At 39.0% G+C, this 27,340-nt stretch overlaps 1 protein-coding gene across 2 annotated transcripts; it reads right to left on the reverse strand.

The window, feature by feature from the left end:
• Positions 1 to 25,589, reverse strand: UBQLN1 (ubiquilin 1). Of its 2 annotated transcripts, none has more exons than XM_065656421.1 (11): positions 25,293 to 25,589; positions 15,833 to 15,984; positions 10,994 to 11,109; positions 9,518 to 9,780; positions 8,575 to 8,733; positions 7,716 to 7,959; positions 7,080 to 7,222; positions 6,031 to 6,114; positions 3,404 to 3,519; positions 2,909 to 3,077; positions 1 to 1,160 (listed from the first exon to the last, which is right to left on the reverse strand). In XM_065656421.1, exons 1-11 carry the CDS (start codon positions 25,452 to 25,454, stop codon positions 1,008 to 1,010), a joined length of 1,761 nt encoding a protein of 586 aa, XP_065512493.1. In that variant the 5' UTR covers positions 25,455 to 25,589; the 3' UTR covers positions 1 to 1,007. The 2 variants fall into 2 exon arrangements, with proteins under 2 accessions (XP_065512493.1, XP_065512494.1); XM_065656422.1 differs by having other exon boundaries at positions 1 to 1,163; positions 25,293 to 25,534.
• Between the last annotated feature and the right edge of the window lie 1,751 nt (positions 25,590 to 27,340).

The raw sequence follows: 27,340 nt of genomic DNA on the forward strand, positions 1-27,340 counted from the left end.
TTGAAGATTTTTTCATTCATTTATTACCAGTGCACAAGAGAAGTAACTACCAATAAAAACTCTAAAGATATACAGTATTTTTTTACATGGTGGTCAAAAGTAATTAGAATATCACAAGACCATGAAAGTAAGTTTCCAATTACAAATGAGAATTAATGTTAGAACTGCAATGGAACAAGCCAAAAAGCCTTAGAAGCAGTTCCAGAGCACAAGGCAGATCCCCTTTAGTTTGCACAATGATAAAGGTAATTGACAATCTTTGTGACTATTGAGACAATGTTACAATGCAAGTTTCTGTACAGTTTGATGTAAAGAGATAACCAGAACAGTAATTCTAGTATATTTTAACTGAACTTGCCTAAGCATTTTTGCTGAGATGGTTACCAAAGATGCTGGAAGATTCTACACCAAAAACATGTTCTTTTTTTTTCCTGGCTTTTTTGCATTACTTATAATCTCATTCTATTGCAATGTGTAAATCTCTAGAAATTAGCTGTATCCATTGTATATATTGTGTTTATATTTTATACAAATTAAAGCAAAAAATGTTAGATTACTCGGGTGGTATAAATCTTATAGCAATTTGCTAGCAAAAAACAAAACAAAACAACATGCCAAAATCACAGTAAGCAGTATTGGTACCCAAAAATCGTAGCTTCAATTAATCTGTTTCCTTTTTAATTTGAATTCTACATAAATTACTACTGAAGGCTAATGTTTAAGTAGTAAATAAATTGGACAGTTGTAGGCCTAACAAAACCTGTTCACCCAACTGTGAAAGCTGATAGTTTCAAAAAAAAAAAATCACAAATAATGCAGAACAAAAGAAGTGTGATGCATGCAACTGAGTGAAAATGCATTGAAGAAAACTACTGCACTCCACCTTAAAATGCATCAATTTTAGTTAAGACAATCCCCATAGTCAGAATGAAATAAAGCGAATATTTTAAAGATTTAAGAGCTGTTATCAAAAATAAATTACATTTTTTCAAGTTAAAGAAACACTGCTATGAAGGCTGAGAGCCAAGCAGCCTTTCAATGGCTGCATTGATGTCTCCTCCTGTTGCTATTAGCGCTTGTAAGTTTGCTTCACGGTTCAGAAAGCCCATTGCACTCAGCTGCTCCAGTTGTTGCTGAAATCGAACTTCTGGATTTTGTAACTGCTAAGAATAAGATCTCAAGCTATAAAAACATAATACACATTTAGCAAAGTACAGGATTTAAACATAGTTGGTTGTGCACCACTCTGTCTTTACTCATTTCTGACAACACCTTTTTTGAGATCCTAAAACTACGCTATGATATAAATTCAATTCACAATTGAATTATTTTTTTAACAAGTCAGAGCAGCTTCAAATTTTAAGAGTACCTACATTTACATTACATTATTGAACTACAGGGAAAGCTGCTTGTTTGATAAAAAATGATTAAAATTAAATTGGGTAAATTTATGTCCCATGAACAGTTTCTTAAAAGTGAGTATAGGTATTTTAATTGAAACAGACTTCAACCTAGTAATGTGGAACAGTAAGGATTATGATGTCACTGCCTACAATAGTGAATGTCACAGGCTTTTTTTGCCTTGACATGAAAATCACCTCTTTCTTAGTGCTCCAAGTATTTGTTGCCTAAAATTACCAAAATTCTAATGGTTTGAAAGCTTCAGCCTAGAGCAAACTGACAGCTGTGCTTTATGGGATGATCCTGCTCACACAAACTCATGGAAAATTCTGCATTATTTCAGTGGTATGATCTTCAGAGGCATTTTTGAATCAGAACAATTCTCGGAAAATAATATGCTGGAGTAATACCAAGAAATCACTTTTTGAAACCAATGAGTTGATCTAGATATCAACACAAAACCTGTGCAGCTACTGCTAATTTTCCTTTTGTTCTAATTCAACAGTTTCATATATCAAGAAATTGCTACCAGTATTTAAAATCTGCATATGTTTCCAAATCAAGACGATGTAAAGACATAACCTGGAATTTAAGAACTGCCACCCACCTGCTTCCCCCAAGCAAAACTAAATTGAATGTTCACTCAGTAGTGTAAGACTTGACAGCATAAGAACTGAAAAGGTATGAGAATATGGTTTCCTACAGTGACGTTTTCTCATGGTTAGACAACAACGGGAAAAAAGTCTGTCAGATCAGTGAGCTGAACTGACACCCTGTGGCAGCAGAGGAGGAAGCAGCAGGACTGCCCCGCCACCAGCAGTCTGCCATTACACCGGGTACCTACCCCAGCGGCAGGGTGCTGTTTCACACAGCACTCTCAACACTTAACAGCACGTCACCCTTAAAGCTGGTCCTGCTCACCACCCTATGACTGCTGGCAAAGCTGTGACCTTTAGTCGACTTCTGGAACTCTCTGAAAACCCTTAATCCCACTCAGTGCAGTAACAACAGGCACTGCAGTCTGGACCTGCAGAATGTCAGTGAAGCCACACAACGAATGCAGGATCCAAGTAAGTAGAGTGTGGCTGTGCTGAAGCGTGGGACAGAGGCTTAGTCACAGCTAGAGAGTAACAGCAATAGAGACAAAAAGCACAGCGCTAACAGTGTTCAATGTGCTTAAGCCTTTCTCTTGTCTGAGCCCATGCTTCACTTGTCAGTGAACCTTATCACCTCATTCTGCCTCAATCTTTCCAAGCATTTCAAAAATTCAAGGGTATGAAGGTAAGCACATAAAAATCAACTGCGCAGAGGACACTTCTCCACAAATTTGATTTTTTCCAGCATTTACTTGCATGGCTGCTACAGCACTTTTAAGCCTCCTCTGCCCTGCTTTAACGAGAAGTATCCAGGGAGCTCTCCCCTCAACTATCAGCTCCCTTTCTGGTGGTTTGCCACAAAAAAATAAAGGAAGAATTAAAGAACTGTAGAATACAGTGATGTACTTTACCTGAGTATTTGCACCAGCAAGTGCCTGCAACATCTGCTGGACAAACTGCTGGTGAACAGGTTCGGCAGTTCCTGATGCTGGACTTGTATTTTCACTGGGAACAGAACTTGGTATAGTGGACCCTGTTGGAGCTCCAGTGCTTCCCAATCCACCTAAACCAGGATTGAATCTGCATAAATGACAGAAAAATAAATACACCACTTAAACAATAAATATTAGCTTGTCTCTCCTCATTTATTTAATTACTGAGTGAAAATCCTGTCAACAAGTAGGTGACAATTTAACTGAAGTACTAAGACAAAGACCAGAGTCATCCCTGTTTAAAAGTACATGGCAGGCAAAAATGGAACGGATTCTAAAACAAATTTACTTGAACTAAAAAAGGCAGGAGGAAGAGTCTTTTAATAAAACCTGTGTAAATCCCTATGTGCAGAAAGAATGACAACATAACACAAGAGAAAAGTTATTGTCTAAATTTGTAAGACCAATTCTTACCCTGGTATAAGGCCCGGTGCTTCTGTTGCTAGTGTTTGCAAGCCCTGCTGAATCTGCAGCAAAGCCTGCATTGCTCTAGGGTTTGACATAGCTGATAATGTGTCAGGATTCTGCATCTATGAAAAGGAGAGAAACTCTTAATCATATGCAGATGTTCAAAGTTAATATTTACCACTAGATGTTTAATAGAGTCCAACAATTTCAGAACTTGTTTTTCAAGTTTATCTTCGAATATTTACATTAAATCCTTTAGGTTTGTGTTTTGTTTCCCCCCTCCCCCCCCCAAGTTTTATAGAAAGTGATCAATGAACTCTCTAGGTGTGGACAAAGCTTTTCAAATAAGCAGCACACAGGAAGAATATTTTTCATTACCTCTTCTAGCAGATTGCATCATCTTTCAAAGCATGGGACCATATTAGTCCAACATCATTCTAGAATTAATCTCCTATATCATACTACTGGTGAGAAACAACACTGAACACAATAAAACTTGGCCAATAGATACCTAAGAAAAAGTTATACAATATTTCTTTTTCATAACTCAATTCAGATCACATCAGTTTGAGCATGACTATTTGCACATGTCTTCATGTCTGTAGTGCCCTCACACCACACAGAAACACAAATACACTGCAAAACATACTAGCAAGCAAACTTACAATATTCAAAGGCTCTCATTCTACTGTGAGTTCAATTAAAAACTGGCTTTCACTGGCTCCACAGATAATTTAAAAGGCAAACCCTTTTCATTTCTGAGATTACAGACCCAAAACCAAAACTAATGGCCTATGCTCACCTCTGCTTAGATGTCACAGCTAAGTAAAAATCATGTGTTTCAGTCACAACACAGTCTTGGTAGCAAGACCTACTTCAAATAGCGGACAGGCTTAATGTATCTTAGCAGACTTCACTGGGCAACTAGACCATATTCCTTCTGCTGCAAAAACATTTTTTATTCACACAGAAACACACAGAGCAGAATTGCAGAATAGGAAATGAAGAACTCCAGTCTGGAATACAGGTGCATAACGAGACTTAAGCATGGCAAGTTATTAATACTCTCCATTTATCTCTTGGATTTTTATCTTTCTGATACCTAAAAGTCAGAGAATAACTAAATATATAGCTGGCAAAGCTTACCCAGATTTTAAAGAGGAAAACATTTTGGGTTCTCCAAAGAAAGCTACTCCAATTACTTTAAGCAAACATTTAAATCACAACTTACTGTCTGATATTTGGAGCTGTTTTACAGAAATGACGGCCCAACAATTCTCAGAGCACTTAGGTGACCTGGATCTTGTCTCTATTAATGTTATTAATTCCAGTTGTTAAGCAGCAGCAATCCTTGTTAAGACTTGTGTAAAAGCTGCAGATGCAGTCGCTCACAGATGAGTTTTCCTAGCTCTGCTGGGCAATTGCCATTTATTGCAAAAGATGCTTTCCAGTATGTAGAAGAACATGAAACAGTTTCTGCCACTCAAGCCCATAATACACATGCCAGTAGATAAGCAGGGAAGTATAAGTTGCAATATTGTCAACATTCTGAGAATACCCTAACTGGGTATTCCGCCACTTCACCTGCTGATGCTGCTGATCATCTGACCTAACATAGTGAATACAATGGAGAACTAGCTGTGGAGGTAAACCCCAAGGTGAAACTGACAGAGACACCCAAAGGAAACAAATTATTCCCTAATGTGCCTTCATTAATTACCATTTATTCACAGATTTCAAAACACACATGCTCTTCAGATATTACTGAGTCATCACAAAGAAGTGGGATTATGAAACACTACAGCTATTCATGTGCTTGAATTGATTTAAACAGTTTCTTCTGAATACTGAACTTGCTTCTTTAACTCATGTATGTGTTAATTATTTTACTCAAAACCGCCTGTGCGCAATCAGATCTTGGCAACACATATTTAGTCTGATTTGCAGGGACTGCCTAATTATGGAACTCAGGCACTAGATTAAGTTTTCAGTTTGTAAAAAAATTTTTAAAAATAAAAATAAAAAATCTTGCTTGCTCCTGTATAGGGAAGCCAGTACTACTGTACACTGCAGCAGCTAGAATCAAACAGATACCTGGGCTGCAAGCACAGTGTTGTTTGGAGGGGAAGATGGTGGTAGAGCAATCTTTACAGGCAAAAAAACTTCAGAAGTCACTTCTTCTGAATTAATGACTTGGGTCTTTCAGGGGATGCTGTTAAGATCTGCTTACCCAAATACTTAAGGCACATCTGAAGAGGTACGAGAAAAGCATAGCAAGATAGTGGGAAAAGTACTAATCTTTTTATTTGCAAAACAAATCACGTCACAAACAGGTGATCTCTGACTGGTGCACAGCAAGACAACTATTTCTTCTAAACAAATAAATGAGCAAATCTAGGCAGTTGTGCTAGCAACGTTTAAAAACACCCACTAAAAGTCAGGTTAACTTTTCGAAAGGAATAGAGACACGAAGCAAGAACTTATTAGCAAGAGACAACCTAACCTGTTGTCTAAAGCTAATGAAAATATATTACAAAATCTAGCTTTTAGCCAAATCAAAGAAAGCATCAATTTATTGAAAATATTGGTCATTGACTTGCACACTTTTATTAACAGCTAGTATTTAATCTTACTTGCTGAAGGAAAGTAGGAAGTTGTTGTCTCATTTGTTCCTGAAGTTGAGGATTTCCAGCAAATAAAGGATTATTCAACATCATCTATTAGACAAAAATATTTAACTTCAAAGATCATGCAGTAAAAATCATAGAGGCTTTTAAGACAACTTCTTACACAGTAATAATCTATGAAAATAGACTGACAGAATAATAATAATCTATCTCTTTTGCCAAAACTTGTTATGAACCACCAACCTGAACACATTGCAGGGATTATTTTTACTTTTTAAAGGGGGGGCAGGGGCTGTTATTGTTGGTTTGGTTTTGTTTGGTTAGGGTTTTTTTGTCTTTTAAGTGAATGAATTGCCAGATACCTGCAAAGACAATCTCGTTTATGTTACAAGAAAGTCCTTTTCTGCTCAGCATCCACTACAGATCTAAGTGATAGTTTCCCCAGGAGTATCACCTGAAGTCAGGGATATTTTCCCAGTGAGTATTTAATACAGAAAAGATAACATCATTTTAATCTCAGTTCAGGATTTGACTTTGGATATTACTACTTCAAGTAACATTTGAAAGCACTTCTACGATACCATTCATAGAACAGCATCTGCACTTTTACAGTTAGTCACAAAAGAAGTTAAAACCAGAATAATGCCTAGATTGGGCACCACCTCCCCACCCTTCACTTCTCTCCTCCCAGGCTACTAGGGTATTTATTTACTGGAAGATCTACCTTAATTTACAACCAAAACATATTTTGTATAACTAATTCGTTCTTATGCTGAGTCACAAGTTTAGGGCTGTAGAAAACATACAAAAACTTACAAGTTATTTTAGAAGCATACCTGGCATGATGGCCAAATACAAACTGAAGCAGCTCACTACAACAAATTGTTAAATTTAAGTAGCTAATAATTTCAGTGAGTTAGGCATTAACATTAAAAACTGGGCCATTCACTACAAACGACTTGAGATGTTCGCACAAGTGAAAATTTAACTGTATCATACATTGAACTTTTGTTTCTTTGCTTCATTGCATATATTACTACACCAAATGCATTTACCTGCACTGCAAGATCAGGATTCTGGCTTAATGACTGCATCATGCTTCTCATATAGGGTGCAGACAACATGTTCTGCATAAGTTGTGGGTTCTCTGTTATCTGCTGTAATAAGCTCTGCATGCCTGGTGTATTGAACATACCAGCTTAAAAAAAGTAAAAGGTCAGTTTAATAAACATGCTTACTATCATGACACGAATTAGACTACATAAACCCAAGGTGTAACCACTTCATTTCTAAGAGTTTTATCCCTTTAAATAAAATTCAATGTGGTTCTGCTTACATAGATGCATCTACCTTAAAAGTTAAGACAGAGGTTGTATCCAAACAAGCAGTCCCACAAAGTATCTACATTATTAGCTGTCTTCACATTTGCCTCCAAACAGGAAAGATACTATCATTCATTCGAAGATTCTCTACCTTTGTTATTTTAAGGCAGCACACAAGTACTGTTTTCATTCATAGTTTACTTTTCAAGTTTTTTTTTCTACAGAGGACTTTGATACTAGTCAAATGCTCTACGTAAGTTAATATAATAGCAATAAAAACATGGAATCAAAAACTCGTTCTAATGAAAGAATCATTTCAGCAAACTCCCAAGTACATGTAAATATATACAATTGCAACAATAAACACACCTCCTAGTCCAGGTCCCAAATTTGGTGCTGTTGAGCTCTGTCCCGTACTGTCAGAGGCGCTATTTCCAGCACTACTACTGTTACCGCTCTCACCAGTGGTGCTGGTGCTTGTTGTGGAAGTCTGCGAGCTGGACTGAGGAGCCCAGGGATTTGGTAGAGGATCTCTATTTTCTGTACGAGATGGCTGACTGTCCCCTCCTGTTGATGCATTGCTTACTAAAGAAGCAAATGGGTTACCTCCAAACTACAGAGGAAGGAAAAACAATGTCTCAACTACTAAAGCAAATAGTTTTTAAGTCTCCTATAAACATCAAGTTACCCTTCCAAAATTACTCATGAAGATAAATGTTGATATCAGTTATACTCACCATCCTACAGTAATTTATTGTAAATATTCTGAAAAGATGCCAACACTGAGAAATACAAGCACCTCCAAAAAAATTAAATCACATCTCTTTTCAAAAGCACTATTGCTACTACACTGGTACTTTGATCACAGTAAGATCATACTGGTTTCCAACTTAAAAGCCTTTTCTTCCCATGTTAAGTTCCAAGTTACTAAACACGCCCTTAAAATTCTGAGATCCAGGAAAAATTAAGGCAAACAATTAAAGGAATTCAAATTTAAGTAAAACAGAAAATCATCAGCTTCTCAAACACACAAAGTGATATCTGTATTTCTTTAAGCTTAGAAGAGCACAGAATTTTTAAAGATCTTTCCTCTCAAGAGCAAGAGGCCACATAGTGACTTTAAGCTACAATACGAGTTTTGTCAAGTACACATTTGGAAACGTACATTACTTACATGCTTTTTTAAAAAAAATATTTACTTTCAGTGGAATTTCCAATCTTTTCTCACCTGTTCCTGTGCTGCATTCAACATTGGCTCCTGAATATCTGTATACATACGGCGCAAGGCATTGTATCCCCCTGGTATACTTTCAAGGTTGCTCAAGGCTCGGTCTTGGTTTCGCATCATTTCCTGCATCATTGCAGGGTTTCTAGCAAGTTCAAGTGTCTAGGGAAGTGAAACATTTAATCTGTATTAATAAGAAATCCATTCTGAAGTGAAAACATCAGCATTTGGCATTATCTCGGTTCCCACTGTCTAACCCAGTTCCAAATTATGACTTAAGTCAAATCAAGATGTCAGCTTAGTGGGAGTCAACTGAATTAGATATTTAGCCAGCGTTCTACAACTGTCACTATGCTGGCTGGGTCAGGAAGCACTGCCTAAACAGAGGAAAAACCTCAAACGAACTATTCTTTCTTCATCTTTTCAACACAATATACTCCTATCATTTTTAACATAATTACAACAGACAGTCTATAATATGAACTTTAAAAGAAATACCTATATTTTCTTGATACCTTCTGCCACACAGCATATGTGACATATCATCTAATTTTAAAAGCACTCAGAAGTACCTACAGTTAAATAAAATTAAGATGTGTAGTATTTTGGATTATTATTACTTTCTGTAAACTCATTGTTGGCTAAACAACAGAAGGCTTCAAGTACACACAGGGATATCCAGCTCTAACCTCAGATGGGATTACACAGTCTTCAATGTCTTTCAAAACTATACTGCAGATTTTCTGAATTATCAGTCTATTTTGGACATTAACAACGAGAAATACAAACATCAGTTGCCTACAAGCAACCTTTTACGGATTTTCTAACAAGCCTAAAATACTTCAAAGATGTTAAAGCACTCAACTAAGCATGTCAAATTTCTGCTCTGTTGTTCACAGTTACAGTATAATTGAAGGTCATGAACTTAGAGTTCTTTCTACATTACCTGTCTCATTATATCTGGATTATTCAGCATGTGGCTGATTTCTGGATTTCTTTGTATCAGTTGCTGCATTTGAGGATTAGCCATAATTAACTGCCTCATCAGGTCAGGATTTGAAAGCATGCTCTGAACAAATGGATTTTCCATTATCTGAACCATCATTTCTGGGTTGGACATAAGTTGCCGTTGCATCTGACTTTGCAATTCTGAAAAGTTTGATGTATTTAAGCCCAGGCTACTCAGACCTGCCAAACCTCCGAGGCCACCTTTAAGGGGATGAAAAAATATAATTGAACTTTCAGCTTCTAGTATACATCTAAACACATCCAAATTATTTCAAAATACAAAGTAACTGAACATATCCCACACTTCAAAACAATGAAAACTCCACCTTTGCAAGGCTGCTAAGGAGTTACCCACTAAGAGTTTGCTTCTTTAAATAACAAGATACATAACTAAAAATCCAACAAACTGCATCTGAAATATAACTTGATACAATTCTAATAGTTTTTCTCTCATTTGCCACAGCTAAGATATGAGGAATGTTTGAGTTTTTGGACCTTAGGTTCTGCCCACCCCCAACACTTTCCAAAGCATTTATCGATCTCCTCTTGGTTTGACTATAGCCAAGAGAGATCTCTCAATGTGACTCATATTCCCTATTCTAATTAATATTAGAGCTGCTCTTCTTACTAAGGCATCAAGAACTAATAATGCCTTGAACTTGCTTCCTCTGCTGAGCCCAAACAAAAATTTTCAGAAGGTACTAGTCAGTCTGAAGAACTGTTTACACCTAAAAAAGCAATTGCTTACTATGGTTAGCTTTCCAATTCTACCTCTCCCCCACCCCATGAAAGCAAATGAGATGAAGAACAATGAACCAGTAACTCCACTGTGATTATGGAAATAGATAGTATTTTTAAGTCAACGGATTGCAACCTATTTATTCATAAAAGAGAAAATAGATAATGCTATCAGACTTGGAGCTTCAGAAATACTGAATTGTAAGATTAGCAGCAATTTTATTACTTCTATTCCAGATCTTGGCTTCATGTTACAGGTCCAACTTCATCAATACTTTGCTCACAGCAATTCAGATGCACTTTTAAGAGCACAAGGACACTGGAAGGAGTTTCATCACCCATAGTGCCAGGATATATCATCAGTGGCACCTTACTACTGAAGGCAGAACAGCACAAGTCTGAAGTTCTGCATATAAAATTAAGGAAACAACTGATAAACTACTGATCTTCTACAACCAATACCACAGATATCTGTAACCAGTTTTTTTGGGTGGTGTGGTTGTAGGCTTTTTTTGTTGGGTTTTTGTTTGTTTGGGGTTTTTTTGTGTGTGTGTGTCTTGGGTTTTTTGTTGTTGTTTTTTTAAATAAGTTCTGTCTACATTAGAATAAAGCTTCAGGGACAATTACCTGAATCCAAGGGAAGACACCCACCATGCTACCTAACAAATATCCTTACCCAAGCCAAAAGGGTTACTATTTGTTGAAGCTGGTGTTGAGGTACTACTGCTTGATGTTGAGGTGGTAGCAGTACTCCCAGTGGTGCTCGTTTGTTGAGCAGCATGGTCTTGTGATCTAAAGAAGCAAGTTTAAAAAGTTAGTTTAAATAATGCCATTAAAGACACGAATAGTGTCATACTTGAGAATCTTAATTTGCATTTTATTTCTCAAAAATCACACTTATTATCTCTAGATGGCTTCCTGTAACAACAAAAACAAATAAACAAAACCACCACCAACAAAATGTTTCTCAGACATCTGTATTATCATCGTTTTTTCAGAATAGTAGTTTGAAACTTTAAAAGGATGGACACCACTGCAGCTATTACTGCCTTCTTGCACTACCCCTGTGATGACCACCAATGAATTGTTTCCTCTGTCTTTACCTTAAGGATCCTTGCCTTGTTCCACTGTACTCCAATACTACTGATTACATGCCCAGGGCTTAAAGAAATAAAGCCTAGCAAGATTTAATGACAGATTTATTTCATCCGCATCTTTAATAGGATGCCTTACTGAATGTGAAATTCAGTTAATGTCTTACAAATATCAGAATCTCAATAACCTTTAAGATTTCAAGAACAGGGCAAAAACATAGTTACACAAAGTTAAAACCAGTATTATTGAGATCAAAAAGCTAAGCCTGTGTAAAACTAACCTGGTCTCTATTCAAACGAAAAGACACTAGTTTGAAGCCCAAATCAGTTCTCCAGTCTCGTCCAACAATCAATATCATAAATGCTTGTATTTGCAGAATACGGCATAAAAAAAACTTGTAGAAACCATGAATTCAGACCTTACACAAAGATTTGTGGATTTGACAGTTGTGCTGGTTTGACTGAAAGTGAGCTGATTTTATTCATGCAGTTAGAAATCTTCCTTTTTCATAGCTAGCATGGTCATTTATGGACTTAGTTTGAGAACAAGAGATAACACCCCAGCACAGAGTTAGTGTTTGTAATTGCTCTGGTCTGAGAGCCAAGGATGTTCTGAGCACTCTGCCCACAGGTGTGAGGCAGCTGGCAAGGTGGGCATGGATGGGGCAGACCTTGATTGACATCTAGACTGATCAATGAGAATATTCCATGCCATTAGCATCATGCTACATATGTAGGGACAGTCAGGATTTTCTGACTAGTGGGACAGAGACACATTCTGGTTCCTGCTCTGTTTTGGTGGAGTTCTGTTTAGGAGTTACTTTAATTTGGCCTTTTGCCATCCTGTGGTTTGCAGAGGCCTCTGGGACTTTCTGCCTTTTTCTCTCTTCTCTTCCTGGGATCGGCTGTTGGGACCAGGTGCTGCTTCCTGGGACTGGCTGCTTGGTGTGGACGGAGTTCATGAGGAATTGCACTGAGTATCTTTTATTTTATATTCTATTTCCATTTTATATTAGTAATAGTAGTAGTATGTTAGTGTTATTTTGTTATTTTATTAAACTGTGTTTATCTCAATCCAAGTTTCTCCCTTTCCTTTAGATTCTCTTCCATGTTCAGGGGTGGTTTGGGAGGGGAGTGAGCAAGCAGCTATCATGGTTATATTGCTAGCTTGAGTTAAACCACAACAGTACACTAAATTCCATACATTAGTTCACTTCAGAATACCTTTCGGGTATAGTAAAATTCTGTGCTTGTTTCACTAAAGCAAAGACTGGAAAAAACACAAACAAGCAAACCAACCAACCCCAAACAAACAAAAACAACAACAACAAAAAAACAAGCCCAAGAGATGCCTCTGGTCTAGAGGCTTCCCTGAGGTTTCTAAAAGTTCTCTGACTCCAGACATCATCTACCAAAACCAGAGACAGAAACCAAAGGAAAAATGAAACACTTTGCACACTTTTAAAGTTCTTTCACCAAATAATCAACATCGCTTATAAGTAGCGCATCTACTGGTGCACTCTGCTGATTTGAACCAGCATTCTTGTAAATAGGTAAATAAAACATGGCAGGCCAAGTCATGATGGTATATGGCACCACAGGACCAAATTGCCTCATTCAAGATCTTACTGATGTTCTGGGTGTGAAGGAGAAGAAATAAATTTGAGTCCACAAGATTTAACAGTTCTTCTAAAACTTAAGTCCATAGTGATTCCTGTTAATTTGGTTTTGTGTATTTTAATTTGTATTCCTCTTTTGTTCACTTTCAGGTCTATCAAAACACACACAGATTCTGCTGAATGAAAAACAGTTCTAGAGGAAACCTTCCAGACAGACACTAACAATCCAGGAAAGGGAATACCTGAATACTTGGCTTTGACATAAGCTGCCCCGAGACAAGGCATCGGGTTAAACTCTCAGCTCCTGAGAAGGACAAGCATTAATATTCTGTAACATTAATAGCAACTGCAAACTTTGAACACGAGATGACTAACATTAGCTAAGCAGCTGTAACTTCAATGAGAAAGATTACAGACCATATACTGACTGTGGATCTTCTGCTAGAGATATTTGGTTTCCTTTGGTCTAGAAAACACATAAATCTTTGCTCCATAAGTAAAAGGAAAATAAGCAGCATAAAACGCTATTTGGTTTTTCAACGGAGAAACTATTTTGAGAAGCAACTGCAACTCTTCACATCTGGACAAGAAAGGTTCTCAAAGCAAGACCAAAAAGTAGATTAAACTGAAAACCTGCAGTTCACAGTGCTTCTATGGAAATTGGGGGTATATATCCTCAAGAAAACAGTTTGAGTGTCCAGTCTGTCAGTCTCAAGTCTTTATATCCACTTTGCCATTATGTTGCAAAGGAGGAACCCTGTTGCTTGTGAAAAATTACAGGTGTTGACTTCGAACTCTGTATTCAGAAATTCAAGGCATTTTCACTGCCCATTGCTAATCACTCACTGCTAGCCTGGCACTGCATAGGCCAGGTCAGAAGATTACACTGGAAGCCTGTATCATTCTGGAAAATGTAGCACATAATAATAAAATTATCTTTTTTCATCAAGCATCAGCTGGGATGCATGAGGATTCCTGTTTAAAAGTTACACATCTAATATTGTTTAGAAGGGAAAAGATCATCTTCAGGTCTAGTTTTAGAAAAGAACTTTTGTTTATTCAGGTATATGGCAGCAACAATAGCAGCAACTGTTAACAGAAAAGTAAATGGCAAAGCATAAAGCGGCTGGGAGCAATCTGATCTTGATGCTCATGGCTGAAAATCAGCACTTGGTGGGCCACATCAGCAGGCTGTAAGTCTTGCCTTTTGAGTCAAGCATAAAATCCAGGTATTTTAGTAAGAAGAACATTGAGATGGTTCAGGTTCAGGACAATACCTTCTCAGGACTATACCTTCTCAAAAGTGATTTTCATTGTGCTGGCAATTCTCTTCAGCAGGTCTTATGAGCATATTTTTAGTTTATTTGGGCAAAGCTAGCAAGTATCATTTGAAGATAGTATAGATACATGCAAAGGGTCTGTAGGTTTTTTTTGTACTTCCTTGTTGGAGACGTGATTAAAACATTCTGAAAATAACAGTAATACACTCTTGTAAAGTTATTTTAAAAAAGCAGGAGAGAGAGGAGACATGGATTGCAATGCTGATAGGACTGACACAGGGATATCAAAAATTCTCCAAAAGCCATAAACGTGGCATTATGCATGGGTGCTCCTTTGGCCAAAGGCAAAGTGCAAAGAAGGTATCAGAAACTAGCACTGGTATATCACTATGAGTCGTTATTATAGGTCCAATCTATGCAAGGTAAAAGCATCCTGCTATCATTACTTATGAAGCCACTCTGCCACAAAAGCAAAAAAGCAAAAGTCATGACAATAACAGAATACTAGTTCAGATGCAAAAAGCACAAAACTGAAATATCAGCTAATACTGTATACAAGATTGTGATGGCTATTGGGCTTAAATTTCAGGCTAGGGAGGCACAGAGCAGACTAGAGAGACTTCTGCCAGTGCAAGCAAAAGTGTTTTGGTAGAAGCAAGACTCCAGGACAGAGAAGATCATTCCCGCAGGATATAAGCATGGAATTGAAGACGTCCATTTCAACAGGTGCCTACATTTAATGCTACTAATGTCAAAAAGTGCCTAAATTTAATGCTAATGTTACTAATAGGCCTCTGTGACTTTGTGAGGCTTGGAAAAGGAAAGTATATTTCCTGTCTCTCAAAAATTCTATGTTCTTTCGTTTATCATAGGACATTTTCCCACAGAAGGAGATCCTGAAGACAAGCAGGAAAGATTGAAGTAAAAGAGGAGGAAGAACACTTTCATTCTAGAACAAACAACATGTTATTGACTAAGCAAGCTAGATTAAATTGAGGGATAACATTACTCTACTCACCAAAAGGATTTTTTAGTTCAGACTCCTCCTTCTGAGCATTTCACAGAAAGTAATGGGCACATTAAAATTGTATCACCAAAAAAAAAAGATCCTAAAATCCAAGTCTTTATGTTCAGCCAGATAACTGCTTTAGTGCAACTAATTTATCTCATAATTTTATTTCCTTGTTTTACCAAAACAGTGAGTAAGGATTCACTTGAAGTTTTCACACATGAAAAGAAAAGCTGCATAACATATATTGAGATTTGGTAACTAAGACACAGCCAGCACTCAGAAACTAAAACCAAAAAGTTCAGTAACAACAAAGCAAGAGACTTACATTTAGAAACAGTAACCAAATTAAAATACAAGACAAACCAACAAAAAGACCACTGTAACTAAGGAACTGATTAAAGTTATTTAGTCAAACCTACATTTGCCCAACAGAAAGCTGTCACATTAAGAATTCACAGTATTTTTAATTCTGAGAGGTAAACAGAAGATATCACCCATCAGTAAGGTTACCTGTTTTGTGTTTTGATAACCAGGTGAACAGTGAGTCCATCATGAATTCCATGCTGAGACAAAGTATCTTGATCTTTTAAAATTTTTCCAGCAAATATCAACACAAGCTGATCAGTGTGAGACTTGAAACGCTTAGAGATTTCTTCCTTGAACTAAACAAAAAAGTTAATATTACACATTTATGTAAGTGAACACTGAACTATATTTTTAAAAATGATTGAAGGACAAGTTCTTTTGTTCTCATAATGTATCACTCTACTTGCACTGCACATTGTACTTTACAATCTAGAAATACTTTATTAAATTTTCTCAATATTTTTTGTCCATAGGAAGATGGGAAATAGTTACTTTTTTCTACAATAGAAATCAAGAGTTTCACATCTCGATCGCTAGTTATATAACTAGCAATAACAAAAATCTTATTCCACTTAAAGACTACAGTGGCTTCAATCAAGCACGCTTCCATGACAATAAATATGTACTAATATATGTACTACTTATATATACACACACATATGTACATTGTAAAATACGTATATAACTACACACCAGCGAGTATACACTAATACACACCCCACTGAAGCTATCCATTGCAGAAAGACTGAGCATGCACTGTCACAAGTACAATAAATCTGTCTACACTTTTGCTGGAACTGAAGAGAGAAGTATCTTTTCAGACATATTTTTGCTGCTTTTCATGTGTCAAAAATAGCATCCTTTCCACACAGGCAAAAGTGGCTCTGCTTTCTCATTCAACACAAAACACAGTTACATGAAATGCATTTGTAGCCCAGGGCATGGTGAATAGCCACATTCTTCTGCTGACCAGGAAATCATACCCTCATTAAAACAGCTGAACATGGAAGGCCACCTTCTTGCCTTCCTAGACAATAATAACCAGGTTATGCTTTGACTGAGTTTTACTATTATCTACAAAAGTGCTGTCACTGAAATTAAAAAAAAAAAAAAACAAAAAAAAACAAAAAAAAACCCCACCACAAAACTTAAAAAACCCCCCCCACATCCAAGAAAAACACTAAGGAATGACTTCATTATCAGAAAGCCAGATAAATTTATTCAACATGACCAGTCAGTAGGCTAAGTATTTTTAAAACAATCGCAGGCAGTTAGGAAGTCCTTCAGAACTTCAGTCTATTTCACATTTTAAAATTCAATTGGCCATGTTACTTTAAAAAACATCCCTAACATCCTATGGATTTCTCACTCCATATAGGAAAATAAAATATTAATCTTGCAATTAGTTATTATTAAATTACATTTTACAATAGGCAGGAACGAAAGAGTAAAATCCCACTGTATCATGTTTTGAAGGTGAGTCTCTAACTGAAAAAGTTTATAGTGGATGGGGGTGGGGGGGCGTGGGGAAAGGACAGTCTGAGAGATAACAGAGGTAAGAAGTCTCCATGTTTGGGTAGGAAGCTGTCTTTCATTAGTTAAAAGTCTGCTCACACAGTTAGTTCCAGTTTTTGGGGAAACAACTTTTAAATTGGCCTTTATACTAGCAATATTCAGACTGGCAAGTATTCCAGAAAGTCACTCAGTCCATTACTTCCCAAAGCAGGTTACTTACCTGAGTTATTCCTGACATGTTTACCGAATCTGTTCTCCAAGGTCCTCAGTGACTTTTTTCCAAATAAACCTATTCCAGTGTTCTACTACCCTATTTCTTTGTTGCCCTGACCACAATGGACAACACAAAGATTGTTGTTCTCTTCAGAATAAAAGGTTGCAGTAAGGCTAATCTTTCCTTGAGGGTTATGTTTTCTAATCCTATCATTCCCACCACTCTTTGGATTTTCAAATCAAATTACACTGTTTTGTAAGTGTGGCGCTCAAAACTGGCAAAAACATTCCATACCAGTTCTTATCTATACTTAGTGGAACAAAAGGATAAACATCACATCATGCAAGCTATATTCCTATTTACAAGAAAAAGTGAGAAATCCATGTGGGAAAATATCCGTGTAACAGTGCTGAGTTATTTAACAGCTATAAACTTTAGACCCTTTTCTGCAGGGCAACTATTCAGGCAGTTGCTTCCTATTTTGCATTCTTCTGGTTAATTATTCTTAACACACATTCCAAAGTAATAGAAAAACAGCAGAAATATTCAGAATTTGGTACAAAGCTAATAAACAAGAATAAAGAAATACCATACTGTGCCAAATCAAAGAGTAATGTCATTTATCCAAACCCATTTATTATTGTATTTTCCACAATATGCTGTTGCAGTGAGATCCACAACTTCATTCTCATCAGGAGGCTGTAGTATAACAATATTCACAGGATCATAGAAGCTCAAATTGGAAGAGACTTATCGGGACCATTGAGCCCAAGTCCCTGCTCCTCACAGGACTACCAAAAATTAAATCATATGACAACGAGCATCGTCCAGACACTCTTTGAACTCTGACAGGCTTGGTGCCATGACCATTTCCCTGAGGAGCCTGTTCCAGTGCCTGACCACTCTATCAGTGAAGAACCTTTTCCTAACATTCAATATGAACTTCTCCTGATGCAGCTTCATTCCATTCCCTTGTGTCAGCAGAGAGAGGAGATCAGCACCTCCTCGTGTACTGCCCCTCTTGAAGAAGCTGTAGACTGTGATGAGCACTCTGTTCTCCAAGCTGAACAAGCCAAGTGACCTCAGCCGCTCCTCATAAGTCTTTCCCTTGAGACCTTTCACCATCTTGGTTGCCTGCCTCTGGACAGCCTCTAATAGTCTAATGGCTTTCTTCAAATTACTTCATCTTAAACCAAGCCCTGTTACACATTTCTGGAACCTGATATTTACCTATCAAGTCAAGGAAACAAAACACCATTTATGGAACATAATCAAAAAGTATCTAGTATTACTAGTATATAGGCATCAAAGGCTACACACTTCCTTTTCCCTGCTTGCATGTAATACTATTTAAACGACCTGCAAAAATGCTACAGTAAGACATGAATGCAACAACCAATGCACCAGGACTCCCAAAACAACCTCTACAGCAACGTAAGTGCATGATCCACACACACAACAGATCTCTTTCCAGCCAACATAATAAAGCTGTCAAGAATAATGTGCAAATTTTGGCTGAGGCACATTTATATAAAAAACCTGAGATGCCAAAAAGAGTCAGGTCTCTTTATCAGCTTCACTTGCATTCAGCACAACCTTGGGACTTCTGAAATGACAAGGTATAAGCAGAACCAAGCAAGGTTGACACTTCATTCACAGAAGACTACCACATAAAACCTAAGTTATCATGCAAGACAGTATGCAAATTAGTCTGATTAGTATTAACATGCAAAGATACTATCAATAACAGATTAGGTCTGCAACATTTATTTTTTTGCTTAGGCAGGGGGAAGAGAATCATCTATACCTATGTAAAACAGAATCCCAAAACCATTTTCTACACAAGTCGGTTTTTCTTTTTTTAATTGTCAGCATCTAACATGCTGCTTCTGGGAGAGGGGAGGGAAAAAAAAAGTTAAAAATCAAAAAGATTAATAAGTCAGATTTCAGCATCACCTGATCTCTACCAATACTGGAAGATGATTAGCCTTAGGTCAGAGTTCAGCACAAGTCACTACCGTTGCACTGCACAATAAGGAGGGGAGAAGACTCTTTACCACCCGTCTTCAGTATTCTTAGTCTTTCACTGTTAATGAGAGACAATGACCATTGTCTTGTTAACTGCAAGACCATTCCTCCACAATAAAGGGAAAATCCAGAAGTTCTTTAAATTCAGACAACGAAAGGACAAAAGAAATGTCTGGTAATTGCATTCTTACTCCCACAGACCTTATCTGTGTAGTTTTTATAGGACTCCCACCACTCTTACTGGCAACAAATAATTTGGGGGATAAGGTGCTATAGCACTACAGTAGTGAAATGCAGCATAAACAGTGAAGACAATCCTCTCAATTTTCTTTCCCTGAACAGAACCATAAATATCAATGTAGTATGTATCGCCTCAGAGCCTCAAATTAAACATATGCAATAGACAGCAAAGAGCATATAGGAAATGATATTATGATGATGGGAATTAATACAGATTTAGGCAGTTGCCAGAAAATAAAATTTGGTACTGTTTAAATCTTGAGTTTGTACAACCGAACTAAACAGCACTTTCAGTAAATTACAGTTAAAATACCTTGTCACTTAGGTAAACCAAAAGCAGGAGTTCTTAGCGTCACTGGAAATTACGCGCTTTTCTGTCCAATTCTCCTACTGCACTGACTCTTCCTTTTTAACACTCCAAGTAATGGTTTCAGCTGATTTGCTTTACTGTTCTAAAATATGAGTTTTACTTCACTGTAATAATACTAGGCATTCTGATATTACAAAGGTGTTCAGTTATATCTGAGCATAGAAAACGACATGAAGTTGTACAGATAAAGAATGTGTTACCATACCTAACACCTAGCATATTCACAGAAAGTAGTTAATTGTACGCCTCCAGTAAGTGAATACAATAAAAACAATGTAAAGTGATACCAGTTTTAGACGTAATTCTTACACAAATCAGTGGAGAGAAACACAATGGGAATCAGACTGAAACAATATTAATATTGGGACAGAGGCCTGGTTTCCCTAGGGATAAAAGGAGAAAGCATTCTTACCCAGAGCAAATTAATTTAACATCACAGACTCCTCAAAGCATGGCAACTTGTAAAATTGACATGAACTACACCAAATTCAAACTAGCCTTGTTGAAGCACCTTGCCCACATTACCACTGAGAACGTTCACATTTTTTTGGAATCGCACTACCACTTCTTGTTTACACTCTCAATTTCAATGCCACATATTCTCACATTCACACAACTTAAAAAAATTCAGACCAATACTCAGCTCAAAACAAACAAGCAACGTGGAACAAAAGAAGCTGAGTTAACACAAAAAAGGTTTTGCAAAGCAAGTTAGGACTTCTATTACACCTGCTCAACTTGACTGCCTTTGAAGGCTTTTGAAAAGTATGGGTGGACACCACAGCATTTATGCCCAGTGCTGAACACATGCTCGTACCTGAGCTAGTTAAACATTTTGTCATTGAACGAAGCAAATATCTGAATACACTTGAAGTAGAACAGCAGACTAAACAGACTGTTTTGCACTGCCACTTTGCAGAGCAGATTCATTATGTAAACGTTAATCTCTTTGCATCTGACCATTTGACAAGTTGGCCTAGGAAGGGCCTGGTAAAGTAATTCCAGGCAAAATAAAAATCTTAACATGCAAACTGTCCTTTGGTATGTTACCACCACATAATGATTCAAAAGCTTTTGCTGACTCACTCTCTGACATCAAAAACAGCAACTGTGGTAACACTACTATCCATTCATATGACAAAGTGCTGTGAAAAAGGACTAAAAAGAAGAAAACAAATAAATGAAAAATACTTTCCCAAATCCTCTCAATCTTGGCTTAATAAGACATCTTTAAAAATTAAATTAAAGTAACAGCCTGAAAGATGCCTCAGGAAATTAACATCCAGTTCTCACTGAGAAGTGACAGAAAACAGGCCCCTAAAAACTTCAACTGCTTTGAAAATACTAAGCTACAACTTCATCTCGATGACAATAAAAAAGCAAAGTTGCTGATTCCTCCCACAACAAACCCTGTTTTGAAAACAGTAGCGGATGGCGTGGAAGCAAAGGTTTGTATCTAGAGGGCTGAACTGCAGTTTATGTTCCCAGCAGTCCCTCAAACAGGTCTACTACAAAGGAAGATTTTCGAATTACATTACCTTGTTCAGCACTGCTGATCCAAAACACACCCACAACCATTTAAACTTTCAACTGCCATTCCTATTAACACGTGCAGTTAAGCATATTAGCTGGACTCTAGTCTCTCTTACACCCACGCCTAGCAGTTTCAACAGAGCCTAACTTTGATGAGCTCCAGCGTTTTCTTATACAATAGAATTAATGGCTATGGGTCTTCTTGACCCAAGAGATAAGGAACCAAACACATGTGACAATACAACCACCGATAGCTGTGGTGTCCTTTGCTGGTGAATCATCCTGGGTAGTCTTATGACTGTGAATTAAAGTGAGTCAGTGAAAACAGGGTTTCATTGCACAATTCTTGGACATTATACAGGAAGGGGGATGCGAACTTGTGGTTTCAAGCAGGAAAGCACTTTTGGCACACAGCCCATGGTTTGCAACACATAAACCATAGCTAGAAAGTACACCCAAAATTAGACTTCCATATTCCATCTTTCCTGACTTGATGGAGTTACTATCTTCCTGTGCCCTTGCCAATGACTCATGCTAGTTTGACAACAAATTATTTCCTCAAATCTCTGCAACCAAACCAAACTCACAAACCAAGAAACAAATTCAGATTCTTGATGAGCTTACAAGGTTAGTAGCCCATAAAAGAAAACTGCAGCAGTGCAATCTAGTGGAAAGGGCTTGGGACTCATGTTGTGGCCAGTTCCAACCTTTCCAGGCATCTTTCAGCATGCCACCGCACTCCTCCCTCCATGCTTTGACTTAGAAGAAATGGTTAGCAACACTTGCCTTCTCCATGAAAGCCCTTTGCAATCTACTGGTGGAAAGCATTGCACTTGCAACAGAACTAGCCTGTTCTCTAGCAAACCCCTGAGACTGGAAACAGGCATAAAAGGATTATGTGTAAAATGAGATTCTTGCAGTAGAGATTCTTTTTGAGAACTTACACTCTATATTCCTTTTCACAAGACAGTGTAAGTTGTCTTATCCTTCAACTTAACTGGGAGGATCTTGGGCCACATCCATGTTTCCTGAGGAAACACTAAGATGTGAGGTGCTGCCAACACACAAATTCCTTCTCATCTGACCTTCTAGCTAAGCACCTTTAAATTGTTTGACTTCAGCAAACTTTAAATTAAAGGTAATACAGAATACAATCATGACTGGACTGCAGACATAATGGCTAACATTCTTTTTAGCCTGCCAGTAGTATGGAACGATTAACCCCATTAACAACAAGAAGTCTAAATGTAAGCATTTTTCTCCATGTCACTATGTAATCCCCACTTCTTAAGCTTTTGACCTAATCTTACTCCCAGGAATTGGCCCGCCTTATATAGCCAAGGTTTATAGTCACAAGATTAAGAATTTGACTGGAGTCTAAAATAAATACGAAGAATATTTTACTATGACATCCCTGCCACAGCTGTTCATTCATTAGGGTTTTCTCTGCTGTTGGCAATTTTAAACTGTATGCAGGACAATCTTTAAAAATTCCATGAGAATACAACTTTATGAGATCTCCACTTGACAAAAAGCAGAGTCTCAACACAGTGTATACATTTACAGATACAATTCAGTAGGTCACGATTTTTTGTCTATAATTTAGTGTAGCACAGAAGGCACAACATTCATGTGTTCACTTAGTTTAAAAAACACGCTATAAGATGTTAAAAACAGTAATACTGAAAACTGTTGCTGCACTGAAGAGAAATTCCATAAAAACGCTGAAGGTAAACAAAAATGGAAAAAACAAAACGAAACTACAAAATAACCAAATCTATCTTGCATGGAGCTAAACTCAATTTCAGTAACTTTTCCAAATGAACATTACTCTGAAATTCTAAAATAATCACAGGACTGGCAATAACTCTCTGCAAGAACTGCAAGCTTCTGAAATTATTAATGTAGATTTGCTACATTTGCACTCTTCTTTGGCCTACCAGTTAAAAATATACAGCAAGGCTTGTTATTCGGTTTCAGAGTTATAATATTCACGGAATGCACAACTTGGTATTTTGCAGTCTGCATCCTCATGTTAGATCCAATGTACGAATCTCTCTTTCACAAAACATAACAAAACAATTCCCCTAAACCTGCAAAGACTTAAAAAAACTGCACTGACACTGCTTACAAATCTATGGTGAACAGAGAAGTGAAAAGCACCCCTATCAGACTGAGATTGCTGGGGAAACAGTGGACAATATTAAAAAGCAAACACAGTCATTTTACCTTTGAGAGAAATGCCTAGATTAAGCCTGCAGAGAGTAGCTGATAGCATACAATACTGCAGCTATGAAAAGACCTGTGAAGACAAGGGAGTAGTCTCACCCCTCTGGCAGCTGCAGAGAAGACCTCAATGAAACTTATGTCTAGGATGCTTATAAGCCAAATGCTGGCATAAAAACCTCTGAATCTAAAACAGACCCACGGGTAAAAACATGAAAAAAATATCAGCATTTTTTCTCTTCACAGCATGAGTTTGATACTCTAGTCAAGGTGCTGGCACTACATCTTACACTCAGAAGCCTTTACTTAATTTTTTGTACCTTCCTCTGATAACTGCACAATATCCTTCAGCTCACCCATAAGGAATTATTTCAAGCTCTGTATCTAGACACCAGTGGCACTCTCACACATGCAACCTGTTTTTGGTGAGGTTTGCAGCTACCCACCATACCAAAAAAACAAAGTGAAGTGGAACTGAATTGCCCCATTCAGAGAGATTTCAGAGAAATTCTATGGAAAATCAAGCTTTGAAAAAAATGAAACTTCACTTTCTGAAGTACTTTAGCATCAAAAGGCCTACATCCTTCACAAGCAGGAGACTCCGGGTTTATAGAACCTCTGTATTACACTTTGATTACACCTCTTCTATGATTTGTGGTTTTCTAATTTAAGTAAATGAAGTTCTAATCAATACTTGCACGGAAAACCTCTAAGAAATACAGAAGAGTTGCAGGAAATAAGTGTTGATGATTCAGTAGGTGTCACTTCTTCTGTTGAGCCAAAGGCACCATGGGACACAGACTCCCACAAGGATACAAAGAAAACCCTAATAATTCAGAGTCATCCAACGGTACAGCCACGATAAGTACCATATCAATAACCAGCACATTTAAGTACAGCAGAAGGCGTGATCTATTTGTACTGCAAATTTTACTAACGCAGCCTAAAAGCATGTCTACTCTAAAATGAAGGCATCTTTGCATAACCTACTCGCTGTTTTAGATCAAGATAACCACTGGCAATAGAGCGCTGAGACACAGGTGATTGCACACGTTTCCGAGAGTCATGCTGGCCGGGCAGGCTGAGTCAGCTCCACAGGACGACTCACAGTTGGAAAATGAGCTCCACGCACCTCCCGAGCCGGCTCCCGACATCGCAACAGGGAGGAGAGAAGCTGGGGTGGAGGAGGAGATGAAGCGGGAAGTTCTTTCGTTAACCCCGCTCTCCTCAGACGGCAGCAGTCCTCTCCCGGGCCGGGATGGGCCCCGGTACTCGCCCCGGAGCGCCCGGGCGAGCAGAAGCTGCTTTGTCACCGGGACGGGCCCTCGCCCCGCAGCGCCGGGGGCGGAACCGCGGCCTGGGCTCTCCTCCCGGGCCGCCATCCAGCCGGCCCCGGGCGCTCCCTCCGGCCTGGCTGCTCCCGCCAGGCCCCCGCTGCCCGCCCTCCCGCCCCCTCGGCCGGCCCCGCCGCCCCTCACCTGCCGGATGCTGCTGGTTTCGGACACGGCGAACTCCTCCTTCTCTTTGGGAGTCTTCACCGTGACTTTGATGATCCGCGGCTCAGCGGCGGAGCCGGCGCCCTGGGCGGGGGGGTCCGGGGGGCTGCGATCCCCCGTGGGACCCTCGGCGCTCTCCGACATGGCGGAGGAGGGGGGCAGGGGGGGGCTCGGCCTGTCCGGCTGCGGCTCCAAGCGGCCCCTCCGCCCCGCGAGCCGCTGGCGACACCCGCTCCCGCTGTGCCGGGCGGAAACAGCCCGGTCGGGGCGCGGCGCGCGCTGATGACGTCGCTCTTCGGGGAAGTTGCTAGAAAGGGGCGGTGTCTGCCCTGGCGTGGGCTCGCCCGTCTCTCTTCCCCCAACGCGCATGCGCAGCCCGGGCCCGGCTGGGAGGGAGTCGCGCATGCGTGCTGGGGGGAGGGGGGGGAAGCGGGTGTTCTGGCCTGCGCATGCGCTGGACGCTCGGGCGTCCGCGGGCGCGGCCTACAGCGGGGGAGTTAATCGCACCTGTTGCTTTTAGAGGTACTTTGCAAATGGTAATAAGTACCAAACTTTTGCTGTTTTAAAAGTAGCATTGCTATGGAAGCATTCTATAGTCGGGGATGGGGTTTTGCTCTAACTTGGACCAAAAAAACCCCCTTATTAATTAAACGTAGTATCAGCAAACTGAGCGCTCTCCCACAAAACGGGTGATTTCCCTGTCTTTTCAGGCAATCCAAGATGCCTAGTCTCGTTCTGGTGTAAAATACACGTGTGGCATTGAATTCTAGGCTCAAATGCCGATTTCTTGCTTTCCCTTCAGTACGCCGCGGCGCTCCCCGCAGGATCCGGGCTCGCCAGGTGGTTGCTGGCTGGGTTCGCTGTTGGGATAACGTCTCGGCAGCTCGACGTAAGCCGGTTCCATACAGCAAAGGCTGGCTGAAGGCAGTTCCAGGTTTCGCCTCCCCTAGAGCTTTCGTTTGCCGCAGACGAAAATAATTTCAGCCACGTTTTAACTACTAAGCCTTTCCTTGGTTGTGCTTGTTCCTTGTCCACGCTAGGTGTGACCCTACAAAGTGCTGAATTCTGCTGCAGCGGGGCACGTTGACAGATGCCAGAGCGAGGGACGCTGTGAAGCAACATTTCGCGCCGCAACGAAGCAGCAATTTCAAGCAGAAATCAGTCGGGTCAAAGTGCAAGATGTTCTTCATCCCAGGCAGTTCTTAGTTTATAGCGATTGCTTGCGCTGACTTTATTGTTACTTGAGTTTGTCATCTCTTGTACGGCCGTGCACAGTAGCACAGCTGCTACCTGGTCACAGTTAGCAGAGATTTACAAGTCAGATGAATAATGACTAATTTACTGATGCATATTTCTTACAAGGGGCAAGGCTAGTAAAAATTGGTAGAAAACTTGGAAGCTATCAAAGGTTCTTAATTAAGCAAAGAGGACATTTGGGAGCTCATTTGCCAGTACTGGAAGCATCCAGATGAAAAATACCCTAAACCAAGACAAAGTGCATGCATGTTCACAGTCAGATAGTTGAGAATACCGCTTATACACAATGCATGGAAATTAAAATGATACAGCAAAAAATTTTGCGTTCTTAATCCTCCTTAGGCCAATGGGGTTTTAAACACATCTTTCTTTCCTCTTGACTTTTCTTTCCCATGTCCTTCCACCTGTGCCTTTATTTCCTCTTCCTATAACTGTCTGTGCAACTCCTCTTCATCAGTTTCTCAGCCTAAAGAGTACAATTATTAGAGATAGGAGCTTAATGTTTATGCCGCTTCATTTTCCTCACCCATGGCTATAGTATTTGTACAAGGGAAGAGTATAGACTTTTCATATGACCTTAAAAAATATATTCTAGATGCTGTTTCCCATTCCTGATTTACCAGGACAAAGGTTAGGACTTTTGTTTTAGACACAGTTAAAGGGATTAAATTAAAAAAAGCTGCGTGCTAAAGTGTAACTGGATAGACAGCCATTATCTCCTGCTGCAGATACGGTGCTCACTGAGCGGATACTCTGCCTGGAGTACAGCAAAC

Source organism: Caloenas nicobarica, chromosome Z, assembly GCF_036013445.1.
Source record: "Caloenas nicobarica isolate bCalNic1 chromosome Z, bCalNic1.hap1, whole genome shotgun sequence".
Taxonomy (NCBI): domain Eukaryota; kingdom Metazoa; phylum Chordata; class Aves; order Columbiformes; family Columbidae; genus Caloenas; species Caloenas nicobarica.

What these genes read in the sequence shown, in the direction of transcription:
- UBQLN1 (XM_065656422.1), bottom strand. Translation starts at nt 25,454, where the DNA reads ATGTCGGAGAGCGCCGAGGGTCCCACGGGGGATCGCAGCCCCCCGGAC. An exon ending in TTTGGGACCTGGACTAGGAG is followed by an intron (nt 7,223 to 7,715) that starts GTGTGTTTATTG and finishes ACTTTTTTTAAG; the next exon opens with CTGGTATGTTCAATACACCA. An exon ending in GCACCGGGCCTTATACCAGG is followed by an intron (nt 3,078 to 3,403) that starts GTAAGAATTGGT and finishes TCATTTATGCAG; the next exon opens with ATTCAATCCTGGTTTAGGTG.